This window comes from Microtus oregoni, unplaced genomic scaffold, assembly GCF_018167655.1.
Source record: "Microtus oregoni isolate MIOR12 unplaced genomic scaffold, Mior012 000067F_ref0000223, whole genome shotgun sequence".
NCBI classification, from domain to species: Eukaryota; Metazoa; Chordata; class Mammalia; order Rodentia; family Cricetidae; genus Microtus; species Microtus oregoni.
The window spans coordinates 2610076-2633225 of record NW_024543974.1 but is presented as its reverse complement, the minus strand read 5'-3'; the positions used below and the strand labels follow the sequence as shown (position 1 = coordinate 2633225).

At 45.3% G+C, this 23150-nt stretch overlaps 1 protein-coding gene across 3 annotated transcripts; it reads left to right on the top strand.

Moving 5' to 3' along the window:
• The first annotated feature begins 1052 nt into the window (after positions 1-1052).
• LOC121440448 (high mobility group protein B3-like) lies at positions 1053-5828 on the top strand. Of its 3 annotated transcripts, none has more exons than XM_041641206.1 (5): positions 1053-1137; positions 3199-3350; positions 3555-3694; positions 4267-4441; positions 4846-5828. In XM_041641206.1, exons 2-5 carry the CDS (start codon positions 3204-3206, stop codon positions 4984-4986), a joined length of 603 nt encoding a protein of 200 aa, XP_041497140.1. In that variant the 5' UTR covers positions 1053-1137; positions 3199-3203; the 3' UTR covers positions 4987-5828. The 3 variants fall into 3 exon arrangements, with proteins under 3 accessions (XP_041497140.1, XP_041497142.1, XP_041497139.1); XM_041641208.1 differs by lacking the exon at positions 1053-1137 and adding an exon at positions 1176-1323; XM_041641205.1 differs by lacking the exon at positions 1053-1137 and adding an exon at positions 2061-2240.
• The last annotated feature ends 17322 nt before the right edge of the window (positions 5829-23150 follow it).

The following is a 23150-nucleotide window of genomic DNA, read 5'->3' as shown; positions in this document are numbered from 1 at the left end:
TCTGAAAGTTGTGGTAACTCAAGGATGCAAGGACCTGAAGCTATTTTTCAATACTTTTTAGCGGGGCATTATTGAAATCAACCACTCCCCTACACACACACACACACACACACACACACACACACACACACACACCGGAGTGCTGTACTGCTGGACTAATACAACAGTCTCCACAGATCGTTTTAAAGCAGGGCTGATACTTTGAATGATACCACCAAGCCAGTGGCATTTAGTCTGTCATTCCACGTACTTTTATTCACCAGGGGAGTGCCAGGAAAAGAAAGAAATGCATGTCTGCACAGGACAGTGATGGGGGACCTGTGTCACTTTGTAACACTGCTTGCTCACAAAACTACCTTTCCTCACATTTTTTCTGCTCTTGTTGGACTTTGTTTCCTTCTCCTAGCTATCCTAGCCCGCCGTTTTCTCAACTGCAGGTGCTTACATAGAGACTGGTAATTACTGGAAAGAGCCGCAAAGAATGCCGTTCATGAAGGCACAGTCAGGCCTCTTTCAGGTAGGCTTTGAAAGCCGCTGGCTTCTGCTAGGACGCGCAGCAGAGGCTGTTGGAGCTTGGCTGGGCACCGAGTGGGGGCCTGAAGCCAGGCCCCTGCTGCGTCACTGCTGGGCAGAGGTGGGCCGTCGGCCCTCGCCAAACGACCCAGGGGGTTTCTAGGGGCACGACTAGGGCGAGAGGCAGCCAAAGTGTCACACTGCAGGAGCAGAGGGCAGAGCAGCTGAGCTCGACCTCGCTTTCTCACGCTAGAGGCCAAGGCCTGCGGGAACCTTAGGGCCACCTCCCCAAAGTCCTTGGAGTTCTAGAGCTCGCGCCTGTGCTCCGCGGGAGCGGTGCAGGAGGTGGGTTCGAGAGAAAATCATTATTCTGTGTTTTGCCTTCGCAGCAGGCGACCGCGGGTTGTTGTGTTTGAATGAATGAGCCCAGAGGCCGCGCCCAATGGGCGCGGGAGTCTGCTTAATATGCATGAGGTCTGCAGCCAATGCCTGGGCGAGGAGGTTGTTTTAAACGGCGGAGCCCGTTGGCCAATCAGGCGGCTCTCGTGGAGGCAGCTAGCGCGAGGCTGGGTGCGCTGAGCCTCGCGTCGTGCCCTGCGCTGCCCAGACTCGCGAACAATACAGGTACGTCTCGCACCGCCCGCGCCTGCCACCGCCGCCGCTCCTGCAGCTGCAGCGGCACCCGCACAACTTTCCGGCCCGCGCCTCCGCGAGCGCGCCGCTATCGCTCTCGCCGGCCCGGCCCCCGCGCCTTTGCCGCCCGGTCTCCTCCTCTGCTGCTCCGTGGCCAGAAAGGAAGAAGCAATTCAGGTGTCTCAACTTTTCCAGTGCCTGCGCTCCCAGCCCGCTGCTCCTCCGGGCTCGGCCCTCTCCGCACAGCCGCGCTTGGCGGTCGCCCCCAGGGGCAGCAGCCTGGCGGCTCCACAGCCCCTGGCCAGATGTTCCGCAGCTGCGGAAGCGCAGCGAGCGAGAGGCGGCTGCGGGCTCTGGCGGAGCGCGTCTCGGCGGTGGCGGCGGGAAGGGTGCTGGGCGCGCCCCAGCCGGGGAGCGACTCTGCTGGGAGCGGCCGCGCGGCTGGGGGCCGAGGCGCGGGCAAAGTTCGCGGGAAGGCCGAGGGGGACACGGTGCGGGTCCGCGGGCTGAGCCAGTGGCTCTGCAGGAACATGGCCGTCGTGGAGCGCCCGGTGGCCTGGGGAGGGGGGCAGGTGTCGCCGGCGCAGCGGTGGGATGAGTATGGCTGGTGCGGGGCTCGGGCGAGGCCGGAGGGGGGGGGCCCAGCGGCAGGCTGTGACAGCGGAGCCGGACAACATGCAGGGCCGGGGGCGCTGCCTCGGGCCCCGCTGCATGGAGCGTCATGGCTGCACGGGCGCCTTTGTTATCCCGAGGAGTGCGGCCCGCGTCAGGGGCGGGGAGGCCAGGCTGGTGGCTCGGCGCCCTCGGGCGGCCCGCGTGGGGCGGGGCGGGGCGGGGTGGGGGCCAGCAAGCGGGCGATGGTGGCGGGGCCCGGGCCGCTTTGTTCACCACCATCGCCGCCTGCGCCGGCCGCGCGCGGATCAGCCATTTTAGCAAGCGGGGCTCGGAGGCGCGGCGGCCGCGACTGTCGCCCACCGGGCCCCACGTCCCCCCCCACGCCGTCGCCGCCCCCGGCACGTCGCTCGGCTTGGGGGTGGTAGCAGTCGATTTCACGGGCACTTTCTTTCATCCCGAGGCTTTTGACAAAATGGAAGGTGAATTACGGGTGTCCGGAGCAATGGGGACGTGGCCCGACACGGGCTGTCCGCTGGACGCCTGGATGCCCCAGTGTCGGGGCGCGCCCCACCCGCGATGCCGCGGAGGGGTTTTAATGCTGCCCCGCGGGCCTTTGGTGCCAAGGGGAGTGCTTTAGTTTTACATGATGACCTTGGGTGTGGGAAAAGGAAAAGATGGCGGGAAGCGGGCGGGGGGGGGGGGGTGAGGTGTGGGGGACGGGGTACAGGGAGGATGACAGGCCACAGCTGCATTTTTATTTGGAAACTTTGGGGAAAGTGTTCCTTGCTAGACCTGCATTTCTGCATTACACAGGGGAAAGACTAGTCCTTTTGATGTCCCCTCCCCCTTTTCCTGGTGACAGGTTTCAACTAATAGTATGAAGGATACCTGCTTGCTTTCCAGATCAGCAGTGCTGTAAAAAGCCATTTTTATAAGGCAAATATATCAGCAACACTGGTATTTCACATCTGTTCCTATTTATGGTTTCATTTGATTTCCGATCTAAACGTAAGAATTAAAGAGACCTAGTCGAAATGAAGTCTATCTCCCATCGCTTACCTTCTCTATGAACATTATGAACATGTCTTCCCATTAGTTCTTTAGGCTTTTGGTTTTAGAAACTGCGAAATAGTAGCAGTTCAGTAATGTGGAGTGCTCAGCACCCCATTTTGAGGTTATCCCCATTTGAAGAACTTGATCACTCTAGAGAAGTAACTTGTAAACCAGTGCGCTTCATGCTGGTCAAAAGTTAAATGACAAGCGACAGTGAAGCTGATTTCTTTCCTACTCCGCCTTCTGCTGCCACCAATATCAGGAGCTGAGGGGGAGGAGAGTTCCTACCAAGAAACTTAATTTGGCTTTGCCATTGCTCTCTCTTTGTATTTCTCATCGTATTTCATAGTGTTTTCTTCTCTTTGTCTTCTCTCCATACATCAGTCAGGATGGCTAAAGGTGACCCCAAGAAACCAAAGGGCAAGATGTCGGCTTATGCCTTCTTCGTCCAGACCTGCAGGGAAGAACATAAGAAAAACCCCGAGGTCCCAGTCAATTTTGCGGAGTTTTCCAAGAATTGCTCTGAGAGGTGGAAGGTATTTTGATGGTTCAGTTTGTAGGCTACATTCGGGATTTACTCACTTGCAGAGTCACCCAAGTGGCTGGCTGTTTTCTTCTTTATTTACTCTTTAAAAATAAGTGCAGAGACCTTTTTTCCCCACAAAGGGGTTCTACAAAACCATTGGTCAAGTATGTGTTCAACTGTATCCAGGAATTTTAACAAGTTCTGTTGTTTGCAGACAATGTCCGGCAAAGAGAAATCAAAGTTTGATGAAATGGCAAAGGCAGATAAAGTACGCTATGATCGGGAAATGAAAGATTATGGACCAGCTAAAGGAGGCAAGAAGAAGAAGGACCCTAATGCCCCCAAAAGACCACCGTAAGTAGCTATAGGATTATGTAGTAACAGTTGAAAGTTTTCCTCTTGCTGAAAAGACTTTTAAAGGCTATTACCTTTTCTAAAAAAAATGGTGAGACAAGCTTCTAAACTCAGCTTTCAGTTCAGTGCCTGTCTGCTTGACTGTCTCAGCTTCAGAGCTTGACTAGTTCTTCACTAGAAAGGAGGCATCTGACTTCAGCACACCCGCTCCCTTAGCCGTATTACTTTTCCCTTACCTAGCAGTTGGAAGACAAAGGCACCGTACATTGCAGGATCACTAGACATTCTAAACTCTTTAGATTTATAGCATTGAATGTGGTGATTCCATGCAAGAGAGGAGAGATCAGGGCAAGAAGCAATAGTATTTTGGTATGGTGTGTTTGGGCATACCTATCTTAGAAGCTTAGTGCTTGGGGGCCAATGATGGAGGAGTGAAAATTGGAATCTAGTTTGTGCTACATAGCAACACCTCTGTCTCAAGAAGGAACAGTGTGTGTGTGTATGTGTGCGTGCGTGTACGTGCATGCATATACATGCATACTTACCTGACCTATATAAATCTCTCCCCAAAGGTCTGGATTTTTCTTATTCTGCTCTGAATTCCGCCCCAAGATCAAATCTACAAATCCTGGAATCTCCATTGGAGATGTGGCCAAAAAGCTGGGTGAGATGTGGAATAACTTAAGTGACAGTGAAAAGCAGCCTTACATTACCAAGGCCGCAAAGCTGAAGGAGAAGTATGAGAAGGTGAGAGGACTCTGGAAGCTTCCCTGGTTGCTGGGGTGTATGGCTGCTCTGCTAGACTAGACTGGGTGCTCTCCTTAGCCTGCAAGAGTCCAGTTCCCTAGATGAAAGCTATGTGTGCTGATGTTCTTGCTTCTGGCAGTTCTCCCTCTCCTCCCCCTACATTTAAAACTAGTACTCTAACTGTACCTACACCCACACTTAGAGGGAAAAGGGATTTGATAGGGTTATTAACATGACGTGAATGCCCATTGACTTGAAGATTTGAATGATCAAGGAACATATTTACATATGGAAACTGTTGCCCCTTTGCTTTCTCAAGTGAGGCCTGTATGCCCTTTCTACCTGTTTTCGCAAAGAGCTGGAGAGTTTAGCCACTCATTTTCCGTGTTCCTGTTTCCTTGTAGGATGTTGCTGACTATAAGTCCAAAGGGAAGTTTGATGGTGCCAAGGGTCCTGCTAAAGTTGCACGGAAAAAGGTGGAGGAAGAGGAAGAGGAGGAGGAAGAAGAGGAAGAAGAGGAGGAGGAAGAGGAGGAAGATGAATAAAACTCCATCTCCTTGTGAATACCTTAGAGTAGGAAATCTACGTGATTGACACATCTCTTATTTGAGCCGTGTCTATTGCCCTCGTTAGATTTAATTACAAAATTTGATCACGATCATATTGTAGTTTCTCAAAGTGTCAGTGGTTTACATGAAGTGGCCGTGGGTGTCCGGAGCGCCCTGAAACTGTATCAAAGTTGTACATAGCTCCAAACATTTTTCAAATGGGTAGGCACTCTCGTGTCCTCCTCACTCTGTGCACTTTGCTGTTGGTGTGACAAGGCATTTGAAGATGTTTCGGGCATTTTGTTTGCAACTCGTAAGGTAGTGTTAACTCTATGGTTGGTTATTGGCTAGAAATCCTGAGTTGTCAACTGTACATATCTATAGTTTGTAAAGAGAACAAAACAACCCATACAGATTCTTGATGCTCCTTGTTTGGCTTGGAGGCTGTGAGGGAAGATGCCTTTTGGAGGGGGCCGTAGCTCAGGGCGTGCACTGTGAGGCTGGACCTGTTGATACTGCGGTGGGCATCCATTTAGCTTCAGGTTGTCTTGTTTTTGTATATAGTGGCATAGCATTCTGCTGACATTCTTAGCTGTGGAAAGGGGGGAGGGGTCAGCTGGCATGAGGAAGTGTTTGGATTTTTTCTTTAGTTAAGTGCTGTAGATTTTCAGCTGTTTTTAAACTGTAGAGCTCATCATTGTCAGCGAAGCAAAGAACTACTGCATCAACGAAAGTTCAAGAACCCTCTGCACCTAAACGCAATTTGCAACATTCTGTTATTTTTTGTATGTTTAGAATGCTGAAATGTTTTTGAAGTTAAATAAACAGTATTACATTTTTAAAACTGTTCTGTATTACAATGGCCTAAATTTCTGACTCACCAGGCTTAGTAAAGCCACTTGTCTTCTCCTAAAGCTGCTAAGGTCCCTTCCAGCTACAGACAGATGGGGGGGGGTACCTAAAGTCCCTTTGTGATTTGTGTCTGGCATTAGGGAGAAGTACTGATCATGCCATAGATAAGGTTTAGCAACCTACAACAGAGACACAGGAAAGCAAGCCCTTAGGGGAAAAAACTGCCTGCCATCATGACTGTGGAGTGTAAGATATCCCAACCCTGTTTACCTTTACTCCAGCATGTATGGTGGGGTACAGGAAGTGCTAAGCTACTGCTTTTGTTTCCTGGTCCCCATGAGGTGCTGTGCCTTAGAGTGGCAGAGTAGACTTCCATATATCATATATCATATATATATATATATATATATATATATATATATATATATGTATTTTACTCCTTCAGAACCTCAGCAAAGAAAAAAGGTTCCACCTTAGATCTGCATTTGAAGGCTGATCTATCTGTTAACTACAGAATCATGGAGGACTGGGTAGTGGTTGAGCATTCATATTTCCCAGCATTAATACTTGGATATGTATACTTTAAAGTAGAACTTGCTGATGCTTTAGTGGCATTTTGTAAACAGCAGCTTTTAGCCTGGGATATTCAGAACATGCATGTCTAGAGATGTTCCCTTTATGCTCTTGAATCCAAGATTAAGTCAGTCTGCTCACAGCCCAGTCTACCCTCGAACATTCTCACATCTGAACGATTTGTCCTTTCTCCAATTCTTGACTCATTAAAAGCCCTTGGTTATGAAGTTGTCCAGAGGTACTTCCTTCATCCATGCCCATGTTACTTGACATTCAAGCCTGCAGCTGTTGATGCTGCCCAATACACGGTGTACAAGGCAAGAGCTGAACCATGGCCAGCGTCATCAAATAAGGAAGAGAAGCTCAACCCAGCCATGGATGGTTTCTGGCTAAGCAGTGCTCACTCCTCAGTCTGAAACTGTAGCACTCACGGAAGAGCAACTACGCTGCTTCTCTCAGGTTCTTGAGTAGCCACATAGAATGGCAGCGTGAGTTCTGAGAGTCAGACAGTTGGACAGAAAGGTGGGTTGAGGCTTGCTTGCTCTGTCAACTGCTTGCAACAAGATTTAGAAAAGTGTTTATGCTGTGGTAAGATGTGGAGATGCATGTCCTCTGAAGCTTCTGAGATGCTGTAATGTGGTTTAAGCTTCACCTGGTTTCTGGACGAGAGTGCATTCTCGCAATCCCAGATTGTTAACGCTTTTTAAACAAAAGGGCACTACCTGCTTCCTCGAAGGATCTCTCACGCAACACTACTCTGTGAGGTAAGATGACATTTTATCCTTTGTAAAGAAGCTTGCTATAATATAGTAGCCATTGTCTAGTGTGTGTGTGTGATCTGGTCACAAATATATCTGAGGATGGTGGATGCATTCATTTTCTGAAATAAAGTTTTTTAATCGTTTTTTTTTCCCCAAAAGTAATCACAAAAGCTATCTGTAGTCTGTTTCAGGTCCTGAGATTTTGGATGTAAATACATTCCAACCTCAGTAGCCAGCCATTGGTCTGAGCTAACACTTGAGAGACTGATACTATCACAAAGGCTCTAAAGTCCCTCTGTCAACCTTTCAGTCAGGAATAGAGGGGTTTGGATCTGGAATCTTCTGCCAGGATACACATAGAGTTTGAAGGATGTTGATGAAAAAAAGAACTGGGCTAAGGAGAAATGACACCTGAGGTTGTCGTCTGCTCCTCTCAGTTTGCTTTCTGTTGCTGTGATAAAATAGTGACCAAAGCAACTCGGAGAAGTAGCATTTACCTCACTTTACAGGTTAGAGTCCACTCTCCATGGAAGGCAATCTCAGGAACTAAAGGAGAAGCCATGGTGTCACTAACTCAGACACCTGTAGTCCATGCTCAGTGCAGCATTGTTTATAATAGCCAAGTTATGAAAATAATGTAGATAAATGTTCATCAGTGATGAACTAGTGACTCCCAGAAAGAGATTGCTGAGTCATATCCTGGCTATATTTGTAGAAGTGATACATTGTGTTGATTAATGGCATCGTGACTAGAGTAGATTTTAGGTGCTCTCCACATGTGCGCGCGCACACACACACACACACACACACACACACACTTGATGTGGGATGTTGTATATACTGATTGGCTTGAATATGGTGATCCCTTCACTGTGCATATGGGTATCAAAATAGCATGGTCTGAAGGTAGAACTTAGTGGTAGAGCATGTGCCCAGCATGAGCAAGGTCCTTGGTTTTATCTCTAGCATGGCAAAAGCAATAACAAAAGTGTGATGCTGTACATTCGAAATACATGCACTAAAACTAGCTAACAGCTGGCTACAGTAACACACGCTCCAGGGCAAAGTCCTCCAGAAGTGAGAGACCTGAGTTCAAGGAGTGCTGAGCCCGAGGAGGAGATCAAGCACAGATACAGATGCTCACAAAGCCCAGCTGGTACCCGAAGGGAAAGGTGTGTAACTGTGAACCCTCACGCCCAGTGTGCTCCAGTCGAAGAGGATCCATCTTTCACTCTTGGGACCAAACCAATTTTTCATTTTTTATGCTTTTGTTCCCCCACCGATTTCCCTCTAGGGAGCTTTCCAGCACCAACAGCCTAGTAGAAACTGTCTGCTGCCGCTCTAGACATTTCCCTGGAGGAAAACAAAAGCCCTTGGGCTAGAAAGGGGTTTTCACTTTTCCTCACTCCCTCTTGTAAATATGCGGCTAGCCTCGGAGCATTTTAGGAAAATCTCAGAGAAGCTCCTGTTGCTGGCCCTCAGGCTCTGGTTGAGTGTTACAAGCCACACAGGAGAAGGAGAGGCGTTTTCCAGGCTGTATTTTGTTCTGGGCCTGGGAAGGCTTTTTGTTTTAAAAGAAGTCTTTTGGAAGCTTGTCAATAGTGATACTGTGGCAATGTTGATTGCGAAGTTTGACAGTTCCCATTTCAAGATGTGGGGAGCATATGACGTGCTTGTCCTCTGTCCAAACCCTCCGTAGTTTACATGGAGAAGGGCTGATATTTTAGCTAGAAAACATTAGCAGAAGGCAGAAATATGTCACTTAAAATATTGAGCTAGTCATGATGTGTTAAGTATGCTTGAGCTGGAGCTGGCTTTTCCTTCTATATGAAGAACTATCTTCTGCATGTATTGTGTATGTGTGCATATAATGTATGATATGTGATACATATGCATATATATGAGAAATAGGACTTCCTAGCAGAATATAAAAATGTAAAATACCAAGACAAGCATGGTGACGCCACCCTTTGATTCCAGCTCTTCAGAGGTGGGGCCGGGTTACCGGGGGTTCACTGGGCTCCAGGGGGAGACCCTGTCTCAAAAGATGATAGAATGCGTGCAAGGCCCTGGCTTCCATTCCCAGGCTCCAAAATAATAAAATAATAGTATTGACATGAGAAAAATTCAGAAAACTTGAGGACAGAAATTATTGTTAATACATTAGAGAGGAAATTTAAGGTCTACTATAAACAAAGCCTGAGTTTCCAATAGGAAACAACAATGAAAAATCACCTCATAGCCTCCAGAATAGAGAAAAATGGGGTGAACCAATGAGTTTAATTAGGGTTACTTACAGGAGTGTGGGTGGGAGGCAATTTACAAGAGTAAGGCTGATTGACTGGGAGCTACGCCACAGACATATGTCTCTTCTTCCCCTAGCGACCATTAACTACAGAGTGACTTCAGGTTCAAAAGACAGTGTGCTTCGGGTAAAAGCAGCAACTGGAAAAGGGTTTTGTAAGTCTGATGGAACTTACTGAAACTAAACATGTGCACACCCTGTAGTGCAGCACTTCCAGGTGTAGTTGTGAATACCCAACAGTAATATGTTCACACTCACATGCTATGAACAGACAGGATGTTCATAATGGTGCTACTTGCATCAACTGCAAACTACACACAAATTCGAGTTCAGTTGTGCTATGTTCACACAGCAGAAGTTTTTGCAAGAGTGAAGGCCTGTGGAAGCATGTATGTATAACAATGGGGGTATCTTGGAGACATAATTTTTCTCCATAAGCCTATAGAATATACTTTTATTGTATTTTTTTCAATTAAAAAATTACAGGCCTGATCAGGGCAAGGCTAACGGTGGTCTCCTCCTTGAGGTACCGATCCAGACAAAATGGCTAAAGCAGAACCCACTGAAACTGCAATCACTTCACAGTTCACCCCATGAACTCTATTTGCTTTGCCGGTAAAAATGAAGGATTTCTGTAGAACACACAGGTGTGAAGGATGGAAAAAAGCATCAAGTCTTTCATATAACGTCCCCAAGTCTTGGCCTTCAAATAGGGTGCACACTGGGTGACACAGGAGCCTGGTATGAAGAACCGCCACTAAAAGCGAGCTTTGCTTGAGCAGAGCCAAAGCAGTGTGTTTGTCAAGCACGTTCTTCTGAAAGCAGCAGGTCTAAAGCTGCAGAGTCAAAGACGCCACTTAGGTGGAGCGGCAGCTACCCAATTCATTGCACCAGACACACTGTTAAATGAAAAACTTCAGACGCACTGAGACCCTACTGTGTGAGTCCATCTACATAAAGTTCAAATCCAACAACAAAGATGGATTCCAGCTCAGTTTAGCGGACCACATATTCACTGGACATGTAGTCTCTCCTAATTAACAAGTGTGTGGGGGGGGTTGTGCATATGTATGTCAGTGTGATGTACATGAGTGGGGGTGCATATGCCCAAGCATGTTCACAGAGGCCAGGGGAAGGCACCAAGTGTCTGGCTCTAGCCATCTTTCCTCCTCCCCTGAGACAGGATTTCTCACTGAACCGCTAGGCTGGCTGCCAGCAAGCCCCGACAATCTTCCTTCCGCACACTGCAGTGCCCGCGTTTCAGGAGAGTGTATGGTCATGCCTGGGAGCTGAACTCAGGTCTTCATGCTTGTCTGACAGGCACTCTTATGTGCTGAGTCATCCCCCAGAAGAAAATGCAAAGTGAAATCGTGTGTGTGTGTGTGTGTGTTTAAAGGAAAATGTCCTGAACTTGCAATGACAGATAAGATAATATGGGTCAAGTTTCCCATTGAAAAATCACATATTAAAATCATTTGAAAAACATTAATGAGAGCCAAGCATGGTGGTGCATGCCTTTAATCTCAACACTCAGAAGGTAGAGGCAGGTCTGTGAGCTTGAGTCCGTCCTGGTCTACATAGTGAATTCCAGACTAGCCCAAACCGAAACAGTAATAAACTCATTAGATCAAAATGAAACCAAAATCCAAGAGACCTGAGCTTCACCATGAGTCCCAGACCAACCTGAGATACATATGGTGACCCTGTGCCAAAATAAAGTGCTCTCCAAGGCCAGGCTCATCCAACAGGGTTGGTACATGCAGCTCAAGCGGGCCTGGAACTCACGATGTAGCTATCTTCCTGTGCTAATTTCTATAGTGCTGGGCTGACAGGTGAAAGGCTTCACTTGGAGCTTGTAAGTGCTTCTGCCCATAGGTACTGAGGTTTGTTGCCTCGAAGGAAGTTGCTAAAGGGCCAAGTTTTAGCTGTGCCTGTCTCCAGGGGTTAGGACAAAACCTCACAATAGAGTTCACTGAAACTCAACAGGTGAACCTCGTGCCACTGTTCAAGGACAAATGTCTAACAGAGCTGGGACAGTTAGTCTATGGAAAGATAAAACCCAAAGCCTGCCTGGAAAGACACACAGAAACTGATTGTGGGGATTATCGACCTAAGGTTAGAAGCTAAAGAAGGGTGGCTTAGTCACATAGGGCAAGGGGAGATTTTGTAATCAAGTCACACAAAACCAACAGCAAACATGGAGGACTGACACAATATGGGATGTTCTATCTGGAGTTTCTGCTCACTCCAAGGCATCAATAGAACAACCATGCAAACAGAGCCAGACAAAAGCTTTGCGACACATCTAGCCACGATGGCCTCGCATCCAGGGCACTAGTGTACTTGACACATTAATAAGAAAAACACAGAGACCCCAGAGGGAGAATGAACTCAAGATTTGAGCAATTACTTCACAAAGAGGGCATCAAGTGTGTGCGTGTGTGTGTGTGCATGCATGTGTGTGTGTGTGTATGTGTGTATAAAGGTGCTGTGGCTCATTAGCAATAGCAAAAATGAAAATTGCAGTGAGATGCAGTCAGAGAAAATGAAAATTGCAATGAGATGCAGTCAGAGATCCATCAAATTGGTGAAAATGAACTAGACAATCCTGAGAATTGCTCAAGACTTAGAGCAAGGGGAAGCTCTTAGGCTACTTCTGGAACTTTATATTGGTCTGGCCACTTTGAAACACGGCCTGCACTAGTTGGCGAGTAGAAGGCCAAGGGACATCTTCACAAAGCAATGGGCTAAAGGAAGTAGCAAACCTAATGTCCCTCATGTATGTATGCAATTTCCAGTGCTCTAGTATAGTGGGAGTGAATATCAGATGACCGCAGCAGCATGGTTGAACCCACACTGATGAGTGTAGAAATGAGGTGCTTTGACTTATGTAAAGTTCATAACAGATAAAATTAAACTGTTCAGACATGCAGAGATGGTTCAACTCTAAAGAAAAGAAAGTAGCAGTTACTTACTCTAGGAGTCAAAATAGCACTTAATCCCCGTGAGGGATGAAGGAGATTGGTACTGCAAACACTCTAATGTGAGTCAAGTTCTCCTTAAACTCGTGTTGAATCCCATTCCCCCAGGACCTTATAGAACCCGACCACATTTGGGCTAAGTTAAAATAAGGTCATTAGAGTAGTCTGTAGTCCACTTTGACTGGTGTCACTAGGAAAAGACAAGAGTGAAAGAGAAACATACCAGCAAGACCATAGAGAACACAAGCAAAATATAGACATGTGTAGAGCAAGGGGAGAAGCCCCAGAAGAACCAAAATCTGCCTTTCTGCTTTAAACTTGGACTTTTGGTTTCCAGAAATACAAGAGACTACATTTCTGTTGTTGAAATGGCCCAGTTTATTACAGTACTTTATTGTAGACAAAGAAGACTAATACAGGGTGTTGCAGGGAGATGCTTCCAATTTTGTATTTCTTGATGAGATGTTGAACACACACACACACACACACACACACACACACACACACACACGTTTTCAGCCAAAGTCTCAGTCTGTAGCCCGGGGCTAACTTCAGACACACAATCCTGCTCAAGCTCTTGCATGCAGAGATTCCAAGGTGTACAGCAGAAGTGTATGACTTGGTGAAAAGGCAAAACAAAAAGATTGTGGCTAAAGCCAGGCAGTGGTGCACACCTTTAATCCCAGCATTTAGGAGACAGAGGCAGGCAGATCTCTGGGTTTGAGTTCGGCCTGGTTTACTGAGTGAGTTCCAGGACAGTCAGGGCTTTACAAAGAAACCCTGTCTCAAATATATATATATATATATATATATATATATATATATATATATATATATATATATATATGAGGAAGGAAGGGAGGGCGGGAGAGAGAGAGAGAGAGAGAGAGAGAGAGAGAGAAGATGGAGAGAGAAGTACAGCCATAAAATCTCACTATCATGATTACCTAAACAGTAGCTGAACAACAAAGACATGCCAACATGGGCAGGGAAAAGCCCATGAGGCCTCAATCCTACTCTCTCTCTCTCTCTCTCTCTCTCTCTCTCTCTCTCTCTCTCTCTCACACACACAGACACACACACACACACACACACACACACCACTATGAACAAATGAGGAAAGCTGGAATTGGGAGAAATAGTCTTTCCCAGGAAAAAGCACACCAATTGGTTTTCTAATACCAAATGGCCATCCCTGAAAAACACACATACAAGTAACATTACACAGACTAAGCAGGTTATGTTTAGGAATATGTGTTCATGTGTTTGTCTATATAACAGCAATTAATGAAAAAGAGTCCATGAATTTGAAAGAGAACAAAGGTATATGGGAGGATTTGGAAGGAGGAAAGGGAAGAGAGAAATGTAATTATATTAAAATTCCAAAAAGAAAAGAAAAGAAAAGAGGGTGTGTCTTGATCTAAGGAGGAAAAACAAGTTTGCAGTCAAATGCTAGGCAAAAACTCTTTCTTTTGACTGCCAGGATTATAGGCATGGGCCACCATGCTCAGTTGATGTTTGTTCTCCTGAAAGCAGGTTTATTGATGCAATGTTTCATTGCAATTCATTTTTTTTTTCAAATGAACAGTTCGCGTATATATGTCTGGGACAGAAAAGCAGAAAGGGGGTTATTTGGGAGGGGCAGGAATTGGCCAGGAGAAGGACACAAAAGATAGCAGAGGGGACAAATATGAGCAAAGTACAATGATACATATGCATGGCAATGTTAAATGAGCAGGCGTGGTGGCACGCATCTTTAGTCCCAGAGCTCAGGAGGTAGAAGCAGGGAGATTTCTGTGAGTTCAAGGCCTGCATAGTCTACATAGCGAATTCCAGGACAACTAGGGATACAGTGTAAGACCGTGTCCCAAAACAGCATCAACAAAAGGTTGTAATGAAACCCATCACTTTTATGCTAATTAAAATTAATAAAAAGATTTTAAATTAATCAATTCATAGTGAATTTATAGTGAGTATAGATTTGTATAGACAAGTTGACCTCAGTTTTACTACCTTAGAAAGAGACCCATTAAATTTTAATTGTAAACTCTTGGCCCCTAATTACTTGGGCCTGTGGTAGCTATGAACTGACTTTCTCTACCTCCAGGCCCGTTACAGACATTACATAAATGGAAGCACATGGCGTGTAGATTGTAAGGGCTTTGCTTTGATTTAGTACCATGTTCAAGGCTCATTCATGCTGTAGGATGCCTCAGAATTGCTTTTTCCCTTGTTGTGGGATAATCTTTTTGAACACTGAAGATGTGTCTTTGCCATAGCACCTTCTGATTGGTTTCATAAAGAGCTGAATGGCCAGTAGCTAGGCAGGAAGACTTTAGGTGGGACTTCTGGAAAGGAGGAGGAGGGCATGACAGATACACCAGAGGACACAGAGAGGAAACAAGAGGTGCAAGATGGAAGAGAGTAAAAAGCCACGAGACAAATCACAGATGAATATAAACGGGTTAATTTAAATTATAAGAGCTAGTGTGACAAGCCTATGCTAATTGCCAAGCTTTCATAATTAATACTAAGTCTCCATGTCATTTTTCTGAGCTGGTGTCCCAAAGAAAAATTCGTATACATTCCCCCTTTTTGTTGTTGCTGTTATTATTTTTGTTTGTCTGTTTTGAAACAGTGTTTTTCTATGTAGCCCTGGTTGTCCTGGAACTCACTCTGTAGACCAGGCTGGCCTTGAGCTCAAAGATCTGCCTGCCTCTGCCTCCCGAGTGCTGGGATTAAAGACCTGTGGCACCACCACCATCCCTTTTAACACATAGTCTAACTCCATAACCCCAACTGGCCTCAAATTTCCAGCAAATCTTCCAGCTTCCAAAGAGCTCAGATTAGAGACATGCACTGCCATGTCTGGCTCCCCCATTTCTATGGATGGCAGAGTGTTTTGTGTTTACCTATTCATCAATCGCTGGGCATTTAACACTGTTCTGAGCACTCCAGTACAAGTGTGCACTTCTCCAATTGTCCCAGATGCATGCTTACAAGCAGAGCCACTGGCGATGTGGTAATTGTGTTTCACTTCCCAGGGAGCCACCAAACTGTTTCCCCAGGAGCTACACTGTTTCTCATGAGCAGGGTAGAATGGATTGAGTTGCTTCGAATTCTTGTCAACTGTTGTTATCCTCTGCTTTAGAAATATTCCAACCATCTCAGTGAGAAGAAGATGGCATTTCCCTGTTGTTTTGATTTCTTACACTTGATGGCATAGAGACTTTTATTGATAATGGCTATCACCTCAGTTTCTTTAGGTGAGGAAGCTGGGGCACAGAGAGGTTGAGTAGTTTGTCTCACATCACCCAGCCTGGACACCTCTTTCCCTCTAATAGAGCCGCTGCCTATGCTAAAGGCAGGACCTTCTCATCAGATGATCTGAAGCTGGAGAACAATGCCAGAGCGTCCTCTGAACAGAAAAGTCTCTCTTGGCTCTTTGGATCAAGCACCTGCTCCTTGGTTGTTCGTCATGACCCCTGAGTAGGCCTTCTGACTTGTCTAGTTTCTGTTGCTGTCACTGACAGTTCCATGGCATCACTGTGCAGCACATGCTCCTGTCACTAGCCTACTGTAGGGGACTCTGGGCTTCCAAATACCCAACTCTTTGACACATTGCAGCTCAGCAGTAGGTAAAAATGCCAGTATGTCAATGCTAGCAGCATCCTATGAGAGGGGCAGGTCCATTCTCTTCTGGTTCATGGAGGAAATTGACTTGGGGCTGATTGAGAGTGTTCTGAGGCTTCTCAGGATTCTTGATATGATGCTGGGGACAGAGCTGATCTCCTCCTGTTTGTACACATGCCTCGCTTGTCTCTTCTCATGCAAGGGAGCATGTGCTGAGGGCTAGGCTGACGGGGAAGGGCAGAGGCCCACTGTCAGGGCTCAGGAAAGCAGGAGGCCAGAGCACTGTGGGCCGCAAGCAGGTGGGGTGTTGGTGAGTGATCAAGTTGAATCTGCCAAAAGCTAGATTTGACCGTCCCAATGGAGGTGTCCCTGACCTAGTGGAGCAAGATTGTCTGTCCTAGTGACAGGTTAACCAAAGCACTTGAAAAAGGTAAAGATAAAGCAGATTTCTTTTCTCCAAACTTTGCCCTTTGAGAGGCAGCTGCAAAGCCCTGGCTCACCCCAGAGGAGCTCTGGGGGAGGAAAAGCATGACAGATCTTTTCTTATGGAGGCTTAAAAGCTTGACCTTCACCCAGTCTGCTTGTTTCCACACAGCGAAGTCCTTCACTGGGCCAATGGAGAGCAAATCTGGGATCTGGAGGTCCTTGTGCAGTTATGCACGTCCTGCACAGATGGCGGGAGATAATCAGCAAGCTTCAGGTCATAGTCCCACATAGGTCACCCACCTGCTAGAATGTCAGTGTTGCAAAAAGAAAGAAACCTCTGCAAAGCTGCATCCTTTGGAAGTGTCGGCTGGGCTGAGGCAGCTCCCTGGGCTGGGAGACAGCATCCTGGTTGTGTCTTCAGTGATGCATGGCCTCACTGCATTAGTACCGGCCCATGCTTCCTGAGCCCCAGGTCCTTATTTGTAAATAGAAACAAGAATTAGGCTGCAACTCACAAGCTAGCCCAGGCTGCCTTCAAACTTGCAGCAATCCTGTCTCAGCCTCCTGAGAGCAGCTGTGACAGCTATGAGCCACCATGCCTAGCTTAGGTGGTGATTTTTTTCATTAAAAACAGACTTCCATATTCCTTTAAAAATATAGCTAATTTCAAAACATGTTTATATGAAGGTAAGTATTTTTCTTGTTTACTTTTCTTCTGACTACTCACTTAATTGAAAAATTTCAGGAAATTGACATGTTTTCCATTTTATATCATTTTCTAGACAATCTAGGAATACACATGCTACATTTATGTGACAGAAATATACACCTCCATTAGCAATTGAAAATATTGTCTCTGTATCTTGCAGATGCAGGGTCAATGCAAGTAAAACTCTCTACAGTTTTACTATGCATCTATTGTTTCTTTTGTTTATTTGTTTGTTTGTTGATTTTTTTTTAGACAGAGTCTCTCTCTGTGTAGCTCTGGCTGTTCTGTAACCCACTCTGTCGACCGAGCTGGCCTTGAACTCACAGAGATCTGCCTGCTTCTGCCTCGTAAGTACTGGGATTAAAGATGTGCCACCATTCCCTGACTTTTGTATGTTTTTGAAACTGAGTCTTACTCCGTAGGCCAGGCTGGTTTGGAACTCTGTATATAGCTCACAGTAACCTCAAACTAGAAGGGTCCTTTTTATTCATTCTAGCTTGACATTGCTGTTCAAAGAAACAGAGTGAATGTTCCTTTCTCTTTGTCTCTGGATGGGCTTTGTGACTTGCTTTGGTTGGTAGACTGCTCAGGTAGTGATTTAGGGTGACTTGTGAGATTAGATGAAGCAGCCCTGCAGTTTCTGTCTCTGGCTTCTTCAGCTTCAAGACCACTATGCTTTGAGGACAGTCAGTCCCACATGGTGAGAGGTGCTCAGCAAAGGGCTCACAGCACAGGCTGAGCTGCACTGAGTCTGTCTTTATGCTCCAAAGACAAGGTTGCCTTGGGCCTAGCTCCTAAGAGCTAGCCTGTGATGCTTCAGAATAGCTTGCCTGATGTGAACGCCTGCCTGAGAGCATTTCTATCTGCCCAGGACTCTGCATTGCTGTATCAGTTGACTAGCAGGGGCTGAGATCAGTTGGGGGGTGTTGCATGCTTAAAAGATTCACACACAGAGACACATATATGCACATGCACTACACACATACACACTTACATGCACTACACAACACACACATGCACTACACACACACTTACATGCACTACACACACACTTACATGCACTACACACACACACTTATATGCACTACACACACACACACTTACATGCACTACACACACACTTATATGCACTACACACACACTTACATGCACTACACACACACACACACTTACATGCACTACACACACACTTATATGCACTACACACACACACTTACATGCACTACACAACACACACATGCACTACACACACACACACTTATATGCACTACACACACACACTTACATGCACTACACACACACACACTTACATGCACTACACACACACAAACTTACATGCACTACACAACACACACATGCACTACACACACACACTTACATGCACTACACACACACTTACATGCACTACACACACACACTTACATGCACTACACAACACACACATGCACTACACACACACACACTTACATACACTACACACACACACACACTTACATGCATTACACACACACACACACACACATGCACATGCACTACACACACAAACACACACGCACAAACTGGATGCCAAGGCTCAGATGAGCTTCTCCAGTTACCCAAACATGTAATGTGTTGCCACAAATTATTGCTGGGAGAAGAAACGTATCTGAAACTGCACTGTGAGGGACACCTGAAAGCTTGGGAACAGCTTCTCTTGAACTTTGTCCCATGGGCTTTTTCCCTTTCCTGATTTTGAGCAGCACCCTTTCCCTATCTTAATGCCTGAGCATAAAGATAACTTCTCTAAACTCTGTGTATCTTTTCAGTGAGTCATCACGCCTTGGGCTGCTTTGGAGACACCTGCCACTAAAGCGGAGAGAGGAACTGAAGAGCGCGGGCCAGCAGCCAGCATTAACTGGCACATGCCCCAGTGAGAACATCTGGGGCCCTTCAGCCCTAGTTGAGCTACTGAATGTCTTCAGCTGTATGAATACGTCCAGGAAAGACCAACAGAAGGATACCTAGGCAATGTGTGAAATTGTGAGACATATTGTTTTTCATTTAAAAAAAATTTGAGATCAGTTCTTATTATATAAACTAGTCTGACCTGAAACTTCTGATCCTACTGCCTCAGTCTCCCCATTGTCAAAAGTACAGATGTGTACCACCAGGCATGATAATTATATCAGTGTTATTTTAAGGCACTAAAATCTGTGGTATCTCATTCACTTTTATAGGAAGTTTTAAAGAAATTATCTCATATCCATATATTGGAGTGGTACCATTAAAATTCTGATGCAGATTCTATACACAGTAACTTTGTTTATTACAGATTTCAAGTAACAAAATGTTGTCAACAAATAAGTAGAAATGGTATTAGTTTTCAAAGTATTTAATATGTATCTATTCATATTTGTACACATTTATGTATGTAACCAGGAGGAATGGTAATTACCCATTTCTGCTGTTTGTGTGATTTAGCCAGTACATACTGATATGGTCCTGACTGGAAGGCTCCATAGACTTTCTGTTTTAATAGCTATGGCTTTCTTTTTGTTCACACCTATTTTTGTTTGTGTCAATGGAGATGGAACTTGGGGTTTTGTGTATGCCAGGCAAGTGCTATACTTCTGAGTCACTGTCTCTATTTTCTAAATCCTATGAATAAATATCGAATATTTATTCTTTATTGTACTATTAGAGAAAAGGAAAGTAATTGTTACATCAAGTACTAAATAAACTTGGGAAACAGTGGTGAGTGGTAGCAAAATATGTAGTGAAAGGAGAAAGGCTGATGTGGGCAGGCAGTTCTGAGCCCCCGTTTACCTGGAATTCAGCTAAACTTGTGGGAACAAGTCCCCATAGTTGAGCAAGGCTTCTAGAGCCAGAGGCCCAGGCTTTGGGTGGCAGCTGCTTTGGGCCTGCTTATCCAAAGTCCTGTTAATCATTATTTCTTATCAGTCACCAATTTCCCTCCAGGGACCTCGAGCATCTACAAGCAAGGGAGCAGACTTGATAGCTGGTTCATCCTGTCTTGCCCTGCCTTACCAGAGGCTGGAAAAAATGTAGGAGACAGCTAGGCCCTGGGGCTTAACTCTTTCATGGAATCTACTTCTCAGATGGTTGACATCTTGGAGCTGGAGAGGAATTAGAGCATCTATTTAGGAGCAGGTGAGGGGTGATTTAGCACTGGAGGGAGCCTTGGTAACCATCTAGTGTCAACTGTGTCAGAGTCAGGACTCCAGCAACAGGTAGACCTTTCTGCTTATGCTACCAAGGGTCACCAGCCTCTGTCTGTTGTCCCTCCAGCCTCACAATGAGAGGAGCCCCTGCTTTCACGACACCTATCCCAGGCACCAAAGAGCAATAGAAAACTCATGCTTACTTGATGTGGTTAATTTTGTATGTCAACTTGATTGGGCCACAAGAAGCTCAGATCTGGTCAAACATGAGTTCTGAAGGTCCGTGAGGGGATGTTTGGATAAATTTAGCAATTATACTGGGTAATAGTAATGGTCAACCTGAAACTAAATCTCCAAGGGACAAACCTTTGATCATATCTGTGAGGGAACTGTGTTACAGAATGGCGCCCACGTGGAAAACTGCATCCACAAAAAGCCTGAGAAAGCTTGGGAAAGACTAGAGTAAAGCATTTCGGTTTTCAGCTGTAACAGGAAAAAAGCTGCACTGTTGGCTTTCTGGGCCGTCCTGCCAGGAAAAATTCTGACTCTTTCAAGCAGGCAATCCTGATGGATACACTGTTGTAGCTTCCTTCCTGGCAAGAACCTTGAAACGCCATAGAGTTGTGGCAATAAACATGGCTCCAGTCAGTACCTCAGCCACGATTGCTTAGTGAATTAAAGGCTCATGTGGTCACAAAAAAAGAGAGATATACAGTAAAGAGAGATTCAAAGAGTAAGAAAACCTATAAATGGTTTACAATGTGTTAAAAATATATACAGGCTAAAGGTTAAGGTTCTTAGAGAAAAAAAGAAAGAAAGAAAGAAAGAAGCCCAGGAGGCAGAGACAGACGAATCTCTGTGAGTTCAAGGATAGCCTGGTTTACAGAGGGAATTCCAGGACAAAGATATACAGAGAACCTGTCTCAAAAAGCCAAAAGTTAAAAGTAAAAATAAAAGAAATAGAGGTTAAAATAAAGCTACGTAAAGATGGAAAATACACAGAGAATCTTGATACTGTATGTTATTATGCTGTCTTTGAATTGTTTGAATGTTGAGAAAGGAGCAACAGTTGCTAAAAGATATTTGCTTATAAATGTTGCAGAATTAATCCAAGATAGGTATTTTAAAAATACCTTGGCTTCAAAATTGAAGTCAAAAGATATATTACTGTGGAGAAGAGATTTTGCTTTTGTTTCCGCAGAAAATGAGAGGCTGTGGATTTATTCAGAGTTAAGAAAAATCAGCTTAGATCAAGGAAGACCACCTGAGAAATTTCCAGCAGGAATAGATGGCCCAGATGTCTGAGTTCTTCATCCAGAACAGGTTCAAGACTGCTGCCTGAGATGATCAAGACTCACAGTACTTGATCATAACTCTAAATTTTCTTTAGGTCCCATAGATTATCAGCACCCCCAACCAGCTGGAAGTAGCCTGGACTACTACACCCACATTCCCAAAAAATGGACTATGGATATTTTCCTTTTTTTAAAAAAAAAGAGGGGGAAGTGGTGCGGGAGAATTGTCTGTATTCTGTTGATCATGTTTTAAATAAATGCTGATTGGCCAAGCAGGAAGTATAGGCAGGAAAACCAAGCAGGAAGTAGAAATGATGCAAGGAGAACAGGAGAATTCTGGGAAGGAGGAAGCTGATTTCTCCCACTCCTGCCCAGACCACCGAAGCAGCAGGATGTGATCTGCCCCACTGAAAAAAGGTACTGAGCCACATGGCTAACATAGATCAGAAAAATGGGTTAATCAAGATGTGAGAGTTAGCCAGTGAGAGGCTAGAGCTAATAGGCCAATCAGCTTATAATTTATGGAGACTTAGGTGTGATTTTCTTTGGTGCTAAACAGTTGTGGGGTACCAGCTGGGACAGAAAACCCCAACAAACAAGCAGGCCCCGCTCATGTTACAGAACTAGACTGGGCAAACTGAGGTGGGAAGATGTACCCTCCATGTGGATGGCATCATTACATAGGTTGGGGTCTTGGACCCCCAAGGAGAAAGTGGTCTGAGTACCAACATTCAACTCTGTGTGAATCCTGCATGGGTGTTATGTGACCAGCCTTAGCAACCTTTCAGCAATTTCTTCTCCACCTTGTTCAACTGCGAACCAAAACCAAGACTTGCCAGATAGCTCCTGTCACAGCAACAAGCAAAACAACTAACTAACGTAATGGAATTTCAACTATTTGAGTTTTAAAACAGTTTTTTCTTCCCCATTATGGGATTGAGCTTAGGCCTCACATGTTAAGCAAGGGTACTGGGACTGAGTGCCATCCCCGGTCCTCTTTTTACTTTTTATTTTGAGGCAGAATATCATTAGATGTGCAGACTAGCCTGAAACTCACTTTGTAGCCTAATCAGCTCACTTTCTCCCCCCTCCTCTATCTTTGAAACCCCTTCCTTCCTGCCTTCCTCTTTCTTTCAATATTTATTTCTTATTACTTAGTTGATCTTGAACTCCTGAACTCAGGTTATCATTCTACCTCATTCTCTCTAGTATCTGGTACTATATATGTGTGCCACTGTAAGTGACTGTACTTTATTCTTTTAAGATGGTACATTGTAGCACATTCTGAAAATATCACAACGTTTCTTTCACCATTTCCCCTAACATAAACATCTATATTGTTTTTATCTTTCCCTTTTATAAACACTGAGTAACTTTCAATGTCTTGACTTGCACACTAAAAAGATGATTTTCCTCTCTTAATTTCATAAAAGAATAATGTGAGTTTATTGTTTTTATAAAGTAG

Bases quoted from the DNA above. Each gene is read 5' to 3' on its own strand.
- LOC121440448 (XM_041641205.1), top strand. The intron at 3,351-3,554 runs GTATTTTGATGG...TGTTGTTTGCAG, and splicing joins ATTGCTCTGAGAGGTGGAAG to ACAATGTCCGGCAAAGAGAA. The intron at 4,442-4,845 runs GTGAGAGGACTC...GTTTCCTTGTAG, and splicing joins TGAAGGAGAAGTATGAGAAG to GATGTTGCTGACTATAAGTC.